Source organism: Mustela nigripes, chromosome 6 (assembly GCF_022355385.1).
Source record: "Mustela nigripes isolate SB6536 chromosome 6, MUSNIG.SB6536, whole genome shotgun sequence".
Lineage (NCBI taxonomy): Eukaryota > Metazoa > Chordata > Mammalia > Carnivora > Mustelidae > Mustela > Mustela nigripes.
The window spans coordinates 76362348-76375023 of NC_081562.1; the positions used below are offsets into that span (position 1 = coordinate 76362348).

The window sequence follows — 12676 nt, forward strand, 5'->3', positions numbered from 1 at the left end:
ACATCTACTCTTTAATTCTTGCCTCATTTCAAAAATACTTTAAACAGCTTACAGCTACTTACAATACACTAGAGAAAGAAGTGGATGAGGAAATGCATGAAGGGAAAGTAATGTAAAAATAATGTAAAATAATTTACTAGTTACTTCAGGTCCTGTATAGTTGTCAAGGCATGGACCAGAAATCTCTTTCTCTGGTTCCTATCAGGCCAAGAAGAGTTAAACGTCGCCTGTTACAAAGTTACTTGAGATAAAAATAAACCCATTTATCAGGAGGAGTGATCAGGGTGGTGGGAGACCTGGGAAAATAACTCTTTTGGGCTTCCCTGGATGAGAAGATAGAGTACACACGTTTTATAAGGAGTACAAAGTGTATTCAATGAGAGAGACTCTATCAAGTGTCGGAACAGCATGGGCCTGGATCCCAGCTCTGATGATCAGGCTTGGCAGAGAAGAGGGTTTACTGTGAATGGAGACTCAAGGAACAGCACGTCTTTCGGGATATCTTCTATAAACATTTTGTCTTGCAACTAACTAAGCTTTTGATAAGAACTTGGCAGAATTGAGTTTGAGGTTCCATGGTCTCACAGGTCTGTCATCTTCTGTGTTGCAGTTTAAGGGCACATTCTTATTCATGGAAGAAAGGCTCTCTGACCAGATGGGACCCAACCAAGACATATGGAGAAGGACCAGGGAATGTTAAAACGGAGCTCTTATTCAGTAGAAATAGTATCAGTACTGACAACATTTTGATTATAAATAGAGTAGAAAAAATTTCTGAGTTTTCTAGGACTATTAAGTTCCCTGGGACTTACTAGCACCTGTAGAGTGAATTTTCAAAATTTGAAAGTATACTGTGGAAACTGCTCAATAAAACGAGAAAGTTCCATGATACTCCTCACTTATTAGAAGAACCTAACCAATTTCACGTCATTTTATATCATATCATTGTTATCAAGTTGAAAAACAAAAAAGTAATGCTGATTATAATGTTTTCCAGCATTTTTGTCTGTGCCTTTCTCAGGTTACAAAAGACCAGATTTGTATACATGTTTTTGAGCTACCCACCCAATAAAATGACTCCAAATGGAACTCATTGGCTTGATTACAAAGACTTTAATTATGAAAATTTATAGTAATTTCTGATGAAATCAAGGCCATTGAGAGAGAGTACTTCAAAGTCCAATTACTTGTCCTCTGCTGAAGTTCACCCCTTTTGAACTGAGCTGCCTTTCAACAGTGTACCATTAACCACTCCTTTTTAAGTATTGTGATCTATTCACTTGCAGAAGGGTATCTTTATTAGTCATTGGTCAGTTTCCCAAAGGAAATTATAAATAGCTTTGTTTTTCTGAGGATTGTTTGGTCACTAACACTTTTACATTTTTTAAAACACTAAACTAATATAGATTAAAAAGAAATTCTTTTAATCTCAGTAGCTTTTCCCCCCATTATAAAATCTTTAGGAAGAGTTTTGCTGAAATATGCATCTTTAATTCTGTCTGTTGTATTTACCGTGTCTCATACAATTAACATGAATATTATGTTTTTAAGTAATTAAATTTTTATATCATCTTTAAGCCTTTTCAGTATTTTGTCTTTCATCCTTCTAGTTTCTGAGGAGCAGCTGACTGAATTTGTTGAGAATAAAGATTATATTATCTTGCTCAATGCATTAAAAAATTTTAAAGATGAAGAGGAAATTGTGCTTCACGTCCTGCACTGTTTACATTCCCTAGCAATTCCTTGTAAGTACCCCATGTGCATGATTTCTTTTTTGTATATGAAAAATTACAATATATCTCCTTTCTGAGTATATTTTAAAAATATTTTTATTATGTAGAAACTTGCAGATGGGAATCCCATTTATTTATTTATTTATTTATTATTTATTGATACTGTACTACAGCTGGCTCAGGACTTGGTGCTGGGAAACAGTAATGGAATATATAGACATGTTTCTTGCCTTCTCAGAGCCCATGGTACTATACCAGATATGGACAATATAGGTGACTACAATGTATTAAAAGGCAAGTATTGGCAGAAGTACCTGGGGTTATGAGAAAAACAAGAAGGGAGGCAATGTCTCTTAGAAGAGACTTCAAGGATGAGAGCTTCATTTGTAGGGATGTCTGGGGTGAAGTGCTTGCAGAACGTCCCAGGCAGTGAGCATTGTTATATGTCAAGATCCTGGAGCAAGAGAGAGTATAGTGCCTTCGAGAAGATAAAAATAGCTAGTATCCGAAATCTATGAAGAATTTATCAAACTCAATATCCAAAGAATAATCCAGTCAAGAAATGAGCAAAAGTCACGAACAGACATTTCTCCAAAGAAGACCTACAAATGGCCAACAGACCCATGAAACAATGTTCCACATTCCTTGGCATCAGGGACATTCATATAAAAACCAGAATGAGATACCACCTTACCCTTGTCAGGTGGCTAAAATTAACAAGACAGGGAACAATGGATGTTGGCAAGGATGCAGAGAAAGGGGAACCCTCTTATACTGTTAGTGGGAATGCAAACTGGTGCAGCCATTCTGGAAGACAGTATGGGGGTTCCTCAAAAAGTTAGAAATAGAGCTACCCTACATGACAGTAATTGCCCTGCTGGGTATTTACCCCAAAGATAAAAATGTGGTGGTCTGAAGGGACATGTGCATTCCAATGTTTGTAACAGCAATGTCCACAATAGCCCAACAAAGATGTCCATTGACAGATGAATGGATAAAGAAGATGTGGAATATTGGGTGCCTGGGTGGGTCAGTGGCTGAGCATCTGCCTTCGTCTCAGGTGATGGTCCTGGGGTCCTGGGATCGAGTCCCACATGGGGCTCCCTGCTCGACAGGGAGTCTGCTTCTCCCTCTTTCACAGCCCCTGCTTATATTCCCTCTCTCACTATCTCTCTGTGTCAGATGAATGAATAAAATCTTAAAAAAAAAAAGAAGATGTGGTATATATATATATATATAGACACACACACACACACACACACAATGGAATACTACTTACCCCCCCCCACACACACACACAAAGAAATCTTGCCATTTGCAATAATATGGAGGGAACTAGAGGGAATCACACTAAGCGAAATAAGACAATCAGAGAAAGACAATCATCATTATGATCTCACTCATATGTGGAATTTAAGAAACAAAACAGAGGATCATGGGGAAGGGAGGGAAAAATAAAACAAGACAAAATCTGAGAGGGAGACAAATCCTAAAAGACTCTTAATCATAGAAACAAACTGAAAGTTGCTGGAGGGGAAGGGGGTGAAGGGATGGTGTAACTGGGTGATGGATGTTAAGGAATGCCCATGATGTAATGAGCACTGGGGGTTACATACAACTGATGAATCACTGAACTCTACCTCAGAAACTAATATTACACTTAACAGGTTCATTAATTGAATTTAAATGAAGAGAAATAATAATGAAAAAAAGAAGATAAAAGTAGTTTAATAAACAAGAGTGTGTGTGCGCGGGCATGTGTGTACACGTGCCTATGTCCAGCCCCAAGCGTCTGCTTGTGTGTTATTTAGGGGAGGTGGGGGCCAGGGCTTGATGACAGTCAGTGGATGAGACTGGAAACAAGCAGATCTTGAAGGGCTTGAAAAAACCACAGGATGAAGTTTGAACTTTATACTGATTCTTGTTTAGCATTTTCTTGATGCTTGAAATCTAGGCACTTTTATCACAAAAAAAGTACAGATAAGAAGGAATTAATTTGCTGTGTATATTACCAGTGACAAAATCATGCTTCTGAATTTACTACTTTTGTTTTATAAAGTGTACATGAGCATTTCGCATTTCATGGATTACCTATGTGAGTTCGTACAGGATATACACACGCATTTATTTTGTGATGTTTTCATCTTCTCACACGTGAAGTTGTGAGGATTACATGGTTAAATAATTTGAAAAATGCAGAATAGTACCTAGTATGTAGTAAGTGTAAAGATATCAACAGTGTTATGTAATTTGTACTTCCTACCTTTGTACTATAGTGTAGTAAGTATAATATGCAACATGGTTTCAGACATGGAAGTCTGATGTGAGTCTTCAGTAAAAACTCAATCCTATTGTGAAAGGATGCTCTTTCTTTGTGATTGTTATGAAATCCATCATTTTCTTATCCATGGGAAATTGAACATTTGAAAGCAGATGGGGCTGCACTGTTACAGAGAATGGACATACTTTAAAATTTCCGAGTCATCCACTGTCAACAAACTGAATATATTTTTCATTTTATTTTTCCTCAGCTATATTTATACATTTATTTATTTGTTTTGGGCTGGCTGCTTTGAAATTCACTGTTTTCCACCCACATCTGACATAACTGCAGTGAAAAATGTGTTGATTCAGAATGCAAAGGTCAAAGAAAGTAGCAACTGAAAATAAGAAAAATGAAATGTTTTAAATACTGAGTCTAATTGAATGATTTTGGATTTTGAGTCTTAGGGCAACTCATGTCTGCTATTCTGCGTGAAAGCAGACAATTATTTTCAGAGGCTGTTTCCTTTCATTTTAACACATTTTCCTATGCTCAGTGCTCTTTAAAATACAACTTAAACATTAAAAATACATTTTTGGAAAGACTGCTAGTTAGTTTGGTTACGCCAAAAAAGATAGAAAAATGTTTTGTAAACACTTTCTTTTGTTTGTTTTAATAATCCACATTTCATTTAGAAATGTAAATTAGTTTTTCACGTGGGCCCATACACTCAGTCTTTCTGTTGACCAACTGCCTTAGTCTCGTGTTCCCAGCCTCCTCCATGCTTCTCCCCATCTACCTCAGCCTTCAGGAAGCTTGGTTTTGCAGCCCAGGATGCTGGCTGCTCTTCTGCTGTGCTTTAGGAAAGGGCAGGAAATAAGTCATAGTTGATTTCAGCTGTTCTGTTATGTGACATGATTTTGATTTTCTTTTTGTTGGGTCAGTAAAAGGAGCAATGCATTATCCAATGGAGTAGTGCCTCATTAAGGAATAGGCTCCAAATTCATTTATTTGAAAACTTACGGCCAAGACATTACATTTTTAGACTTACATAAACGCACTCTCAGTTATCCCTTAATGCTAGAGAAGAGTCCTAAATCCTATTATATGAGAATGAGCATAGTGGTTTTTACAGCTATTTGACAGAACATGATACTTAAATTTGGAAGTACAGCCTTTACGCTGACATTTATTTACAAAATGTACAAGAGGTTTTTGTATGTCTCTTTCAGATGGGAAATTACTACCTTTGGATAATTATTATTTCTTTAAATTTAGGCAATAATGTTGAAGTCCTCATGAGTGGCAATGTCAGGTGTTATAATATTGTGGTAGAAGCCATGAAAACATTCCCTGTCAATGAAAAGATTCAAGAAGTGAGTTGTTGCTTGCTCCATAGACTTACATTAGGTGAGTTATAATTCTTGGTTAATTTATTATCATGGTCCATATGATTTAAGTATACATAGCATATGTATATTGTATGTTGGTAAGTAGCATATTGACATACACTGGATGGAAATATTGTAAAATAGCAAACTGTTCTGCCATGCTTAGAATTTTAAAAGCAGTGGCAAAAATTGATGTGCGTAATGTAAGAGAAGTCTTATCTTATTGTTAATGGTATATGTAAAGTATAACTGTATCAATAGTTGATATACACAAAAGAATAAGTCTGACATGTACAAAAAATGTAGCACAAAGCAGAAGAATTCCCCAACCAATAAGTCATAACCGTTGCTGGTAAAGCTACTCTGGGCTACATCTTTTCCCTGCTTTCTCTTTAGAGTTAATGTGATCCAGTATTAAAAAATCCATTAACTTGATCTTCAGATAAGGGTGCTTTTCTTTTTTTCCTCATTTATGTCTTAATACATTATTATATGTCCTATGTAGTGACTACAGAATTTATTGCCTTTTCACTGTTTCAGAAAAAGCTTAATTTTCTCTTCCTAATTAAAATAAAAACCCCAAGCCAATGAATAAGTATTTAGCATTTTGTCAAATTATGTAACCTAATTATGGGTTTAATGCATTTGAAGGCCTTATATAATTTGCTGTGTATTTTCTTTTTTGAAAATATATTTTTAAAGACTTTATTTAGTTGATAGAGAGAAACACAATGATAGAGGGAACACAAGCAGGGGGAGTGGGAGAGGGAGAAGCAGGCTTCCACTGAGCAGAAAACCCAATATGGGGCTGGATCCCAGGACCCTGGGATCATGACCTGAAGCCAAGGCAGACGCTTAACAACTGAGCCACTCAGGTGCTGCATTCTCTGTGAAATTTCATATAAATTGTCTGAAAGTAGGAGAAGGTCAATATCACTGGTATTTGCCCAGAATCACACAGTTGGTCAACAGTAGAGCAGTTGTTGGCAGTGGCATGGTAGGGAAAAGAAGGTGAAGGGACAATCCAAGTTTAGATAAATTGGTAAAAGTAGAAGAGAATCTTTTGAAATAACTTTCCAAGACTAGAGATCATTAAGGGCGGGGAGTATGTCTGTTTCGTGGGTGAATGTGAGAGAGGCAAGAACATACAAAGTTGTCGATAAAGAAGAGCTATACCTAATTAAACTGCCTTTTGATTTTGAAGCCATTGATTACTCTTTAGTGTGGGCTTTAGGCTTTTCATAATATAGGATCTTTTCCAATCCTGGCTTTGTGTCTCAAGGATCATTTAATTAACACTTACACTTAATTTATTTACATTTAATTACATTACATTACACTTAATTACACTTACAGCTAAATAGGAGTATAGCATGCACACAAAGCTGGGGGAGGGGTGCAGAGGGAGAGGGAGAAGCAGACTTTCCATTGAACAGGGAGCCCAACAAGGGTCTTGATCCCAGGACTCTGAGATCATGACCCCAGATCATGACCTGATTATGACTGAGCCACTCTGGCGCCCCTCCTTTTTACTTCTAGAAGGAAACTGTTGACTGTTCACAAGTTAAAATAAGCTTAAATGAAAGGAGGCATGTATATGTGGAATATCATTTACAAATTCTTTCCTCATAAGGATTTGGATTTTTAGGTGATGTATTGATTCTCAGAAAAGAGAATGTAGAAAGGGGTGAGCTTCTTCCGGTTTGGGTTGGAAGGAGTGAAGTATTCTCTTATTATTTTATTTTCCTCGGATCATCACAGATAAGATCAAGTAATATGTGCCAATGAATTTTCTGAGCAGCATTTCTTTAAGTGAAAGAAGGGTTCAGCAGAAGTGATTAGGAACAAGGGAGGCTTCCTCCCTCTAGGAAATCAAGCTATTTTGTACAACGAATACTGTAGTCCCATGCATAACAGATACCTCATTGTTTTATATGATAATGACATGAGAAGGAGTGAAAGAACACAAAGTTAATGTAATCCAAACATATCACTATTTTTGCTCTGTCAGTTCCATTGTCTAAGATAATTAAATGACTTCATGAAATAAAGTTTCAAACCTTTATGCAATCATATTAAGCTATCTTAATTAAATTAATATATATCTAATGTTATTAAAAATATTCACACTTCATATTTATTGATCTAAGTGCTGTTGTATAATTCAAGGTAATTTAAGTTCCACGGATGAGAATTCAGCTAATCTCTCACTTACCTTTTAGGTAATTTTTTTAATATTCTGGTGTTAAACGAGGTACATGAGTTTGTGGTGAAAGCCGTGCAGCGATATTCAGAGAACGCCACGTTACAGATTGCAGCACTCAGCTGTTTAGCGCTCCTCAGTAAGTAACTATACTCAAAAGGAAATTCTTACAGCTGCATTTGATCTTAATTGTGAACATTATAAAAGGCATCATTATAACAAAATCATATTGGGAGAAGGAATCATTAAATGGCTTCTCTGTCCTAATGTAATCCATTCTCTAATAGAAGATACTTTCAAGGGAACTAACAGTTGTGATAAGTATACCCTTCCCACTTTGTAGATGAGTAAATACTTTGTTATTGGGCAGCTAATCCCAATTAATCTTCCTTTAGTCTATTAGATTTGTTTGGTAGTCTCTTCCTCATTTGATGGAATAGCAGTATTCTGAGGTGTGTTATATATTTATATAATGAACTAAGGCCACAACTAAGGAATACCTCAATTTGGTCATAATGTTTCAAAATACAGACTTCACAATGGTCATTCAAACTGTAAGTAAGTTATATACTGATATTTTTTTCAAGCTGAGACCATCTTCTTAAATCAAGACTTAGAGGAAAAGAATGAGAATCAGGAGAATGATGATGAGGAAGAGGATAAATTGTTCTGGTTGGAAGCCTGTTACAAAGCATTGACATGGCATAGAAAGAACAAGCATGTGCAGGTTGGACTCCTTCATAAATATTATAGTTATTCAAAATTATGCTTGTGCAATCATATAAGTTTTGACAGATTTCTTTTTTCTCCCCTGATCCAGGAGGCTGCATGCTGGGCCCTTAACAATCTCCTTATGTACCAGAGCAGTTTACATGAGAAGATTGGAGATGAAGATGGCCAGTCAGTAGTTTTGATTTTATATGATAGAAAATTTTAGTTACATTTTTAATTGATCCATATAAAATATTGTAACTGCCACTTTTATTGTTAGAAATATTTTTTATATAGGCCTATATGTTTCAAGTGCTGACACAAAATAGTAGTGTATATACAATATTTTGATCCCTGATGAGTTGGAGAGTTGCTATCTAATGATTTGGAATCAAGAGTCATTCAGAAGTTAGGAATCACTGAGAAAAAAATCTATTGGTTTTCTGGCTGATCATTTAAAAATGCTATGTTAATTAACGTCAGGTGACAGAAATGGCAGAGCCATCTGTGACCTTTTCTGTTGCAGTGATTAGCTAGCAGGTTGTCAATATTGGGAATGAAATGTGGTCAGAGGCCTCCTTAGTGATTCCTCACTTGACGTTGCATTGTTGACCTTGACCTGTCTTCTCTTGAGAGGGATATTTGTAAGTGTCAGCTCTCAAGGAGGCTTTCTAAAGGAGTGTAAGTCAAGCCTCATAAGACCAGCCCTCTTTCTCAAAGATACCAAGTGTAGACAGGAGTTTTGTGTATATCAGGGTTATTTCATGGCCGCAAACCTTTCTGCTTTATGGAAATGCTTATGTTTTCCCTGTGTATGCTCTTGCTTTTAATGACTTTTGAATGACTTATCTTGGAAACTTAAATAGTAATAGGTTACATCTCAAATCCTGAAAATCTGTTTGTATCGTGACCCATTGCCAACCTGGAGAGAATTAATAACACAGATGCTATTTAATTATATATCTCCATTTTGGAAGGAAACAGTAATTCTTTTGAAAGCTGTATGTTAAATCAGCATCATAAACTACTTTGAGCAATCTTTTTAAGAGGTTAGGTTCATGGTGCAGTTTATAAATCTCAGCTCACAGTACACTGATTCCTCAATATCCATAGGAGAACTTTAAAACAAATACTTTATTAAAAGAAAATATATTATGCTCTGCACTTTTAAAACTCCTGATGCTTTTTTATGATTTTTTTTCTTTTCTTATTTCTATTATCTTCTTTTTCTCACTTCATTTTTTTTTTTTTCCTCTTAATATCTCTTTATATACTGGCTGAGCCTTCCCCCCTTACTGCTTATCAGATTTGAAGAGAGAGAGAAATACTGATTTATTAGTATTTAGTGGATTTGAGCTATCTTTTTTTTAAAAAAGATTTTATTTATGTATTTGACAGAAAATGAGAGATCACAAGTAGGCAGAGCAGCAGGCAGAGAGAGAGGGGGAAGCAGGCTTCCTGCTGAGCAGAGAGCCGATGCAGGGCTCGATCCCAGGACCCTGAGATCATGACCTGAGCTGAAGGCAGAGGCTTAACCCACTAAGCCACCCAGGTGCCCCTTGAACTATCTTTTAAATATAAAACAGTTTAATTATAATTCACTCTTATAAGTGGAGGTAGATTCAAATGTTGTTTATATGTCTCTGTTTGTTGTTAGATTAGACAATACATGAATTTTGAACTAATTATTAAAAAGATTACCATTAATACTGTGATTGAATTTGTGAAAGGTTCCCAGCTCATAGGGAAGTGATGCTTTCCATGCTGATGCATTCTTCATCAAAAGAAGTCTTCCAGGCATCTGCAAATGCATTGTCGACTCTGTTAGAACAAAACGGTAAGGGGTGCACCATTTTTTAATATGAGGAAACACATTTTGTATTTTTTTAAATTACAAAGGCAGTACATTATAAAAATTCAAATATGTAGATTTATGTATCTGATATATAGAGCTATTTATATATAGGTAAAAGGATAAAGAAGGAAATAAACATTTTGAATTTTTCTCCTGAATTTCTATGTGTGTACTTACCTGTGGCATATGCTATATATTTTCTATTTTTTGCAGAAATGGGATAATACTAATAATTTTATGAGCAGATTTTATATGTTTTCTTTTATTGTGCTGACAAATGTAAAAATTTCATAACATTTTTAATGACAGTGTAATTTCCCAGTGTGCACCTAGATCTTATTTCATGAACCAGTTTCTCATTGATGGACTTTTACCTTGTGTTGAGTGGGATTTTTTTTTTTTTTAATTTTTTGGTACCAAATGGCCACTTTTTTCCACTTTCTTAAATACACTGTTTCTGTTATTTTTTTTAAAGATTTTATTTATTTATTTGACGGACAGAGATCACAAGTAGGCAGAGAGGCAGGCAGAGAGAGGAGGAAGCAGGCTCCCTGCTGAGCAGAGAGCCCGATGCAGGACTCAACCCCAGGACCCTGGGATCATGACCTGAGCCAAAGGCAGAGGCTTTAACCCACTGAGCCACCCAGGCACCCATCTGTTATTTTTTTAAGGAACACTTTCTAGATAATGCAATGAGTGGAGAGGTTTTCACCATTCTAAAGTCTAGCAAAATTGTCCTTTACATGTAAGTATTCTAGTTTTCCTTTGTTAAGGAGACAAAAATGGCTATTATACCTTTGGAAAGACTCTGGGTTTTAAAATTGAGGCTCTGGCTGTTGAGATTCCAGGCCCCCATGAACAGGAAATACTGCCAGAAAATCCTGGGAGAAAACTCATCAGAAAGGCATTGGGACTTGGCAGCTCTTGCAGGGTATTTTTGGAGCGAGCAAAATAGAGAAAAACATGCAAAGCTGGAAAAAGAGACCGATGCTAACACCACCTGTTAGTAGAGAACCTGCATAGAGTGAAAGGAATCCAGAAACTACTCCATGCATGTTTCTGCTGTTATTTAAGTCAAATCAAATAATTTCTTCTTCCTCTTCCTCCTTTCTCACTCCACCTCTCAGATGGCACTTTAATAAAAAACTTGAGCAGGCAAGAGCCCTTACAGAGAGACAGGGGTTGCCCTCTGGGATGATGAGTCAGAGTAGGAGTGGTAGAAAAGGGAATTGCTGTCCTTAAGTCTCCCATCTACTGTGCAGAGGCCTGAATAGGATCTCATTCCTGAACAGAAGACCAGACTTGGCTGCTTTTGTGTGGCCCATCTAGGGCACATCTAGGAGAGGAGAGTAACCTTGACCATGTACATATATTGTGTTGGTGCTGCAATTTTTCACCCCAAGGAAATCTTGAACATGCCAACAAACTAACTAGTATCTGAGGATTAGTTACATTTGGAGTCAACCATGTTGACTCTTTGTTCAGAATCAGTTCCCTGCTCTTCCTGGTTTCTTACCTCTTTGTTCTTGGCCACTTGCTGGCTAAACTGTACTCAGGTCCCTTGTATTGTTCTTGGAGTTCTGCCTTAGGAGAATATTAAGAACTGAGCAGCTCTGTCACCACCCTCTGTAGGCAACTTTTCATTGAATGACGCTTGGGAACATTGGATATGCAGGGCTGGCTGTGGTTTTCTAGAAAAATGACTGGACTGGCAGGCAGAAGAACTGGTTTCTGCCATGGTGTTACCCAAGCCAAAGCTTGAACATCTTGTGTGACGATTTCCTCATTTAATCAATTAATTAATGCAGTTAATGTTTACTGAGCTGCAGCCAGACAATGATCTCGGCCTTTGGGATATATCAGTTAAATACAATACTCCCAGGTTCAGGGAGCTTAAACTCTAGTGGGAAAGACAGATACTAAGACTAAATAAAATATATGATATGTGAGGTAGCTATGAAGAAAAATGAAGCAAAGGAGGAGTATATGTGTTAAGGGTCAGAGGAGATAAAATGGTGACAAGGCAACCAGGAAAGAAGGTGAATATTGACCAAATAGCCAGAGGAAGTTGCATGTTATTATTGGATCCTTAAGGCAGACAACTGATGCTAAAATGGAGTGGGAGAGGTCAGGAGTATTGTGTAGATATATGGTAAATGAGATAAGATGTCTAAAGTGTTCTGTAAACTCTGAAGTGACTCCATGATGTAACTTCTTCTAGGTCCAATGTTTGACGAAATTTCTATTCTCAGTTTTTAAGTTCAATTTTTAAGCCAAAAGTTAGGTTAATGTCCAGGACAGTGGTTCTTAATGTGTGGTCCCTGGGACATTAACATCTCCAGGGAGCTTGTTAAAAATGGAAATTCTAGGACCCATTCAGACCTGCTGAACCACAAACTCTGGGTTTGGGACCCAGCATTCTGTTTTTCAACAGGCTGTCCAGGGGGCACTGATGCTTTCAGCCATTTGAGAACTGCCAGACTAGAGGGACCTCCATCTTTTAAAGGATTCCCTTGGTTA

General features: G+C 36.8%; 1 protein-coding gene across 2 annotated transcripts in view; it reads left to right on the plus strand.

Annotated features, from left to right (window-relative positions):
- LRRK2 (leucine rich repeat kinase 2) overlaps nucleotides 1-12676 on the plus strand; it is a 132336-nt gene that overhangs the window by 11300 nt on the left and 108360 nt on the right. For both annotated transcript variants that reach the window (XM_059402899.1, XM_059402900.1), the window contains exons 6-11: nucleotides 1611-1745; nucleotides 5275-5406; nucleotides 7610-7729; nucleotides 8178-8317; nucleotides 8411-8490; nucleotides 10032-10138. In XM_059402899.1, coding sequence (XP_059258882.1) covers nucleotides 1611-1745; nucleotides 5275-5406; nucleotides 7610-7729; nucleotides 8178-8317; nucleotides 8411-8490; nucleotides 10032-10138 — 714 coding nt within the window. The remainder of the gene's footprint in view (nucleotides 1-1610; nucleotides 1746-5274; nucleotides 5407-7609; nucleotides 7730-8177; nucleotides 8318-8410; nucleotides 8491-10031; nucleotides 10139-12676) is intronic.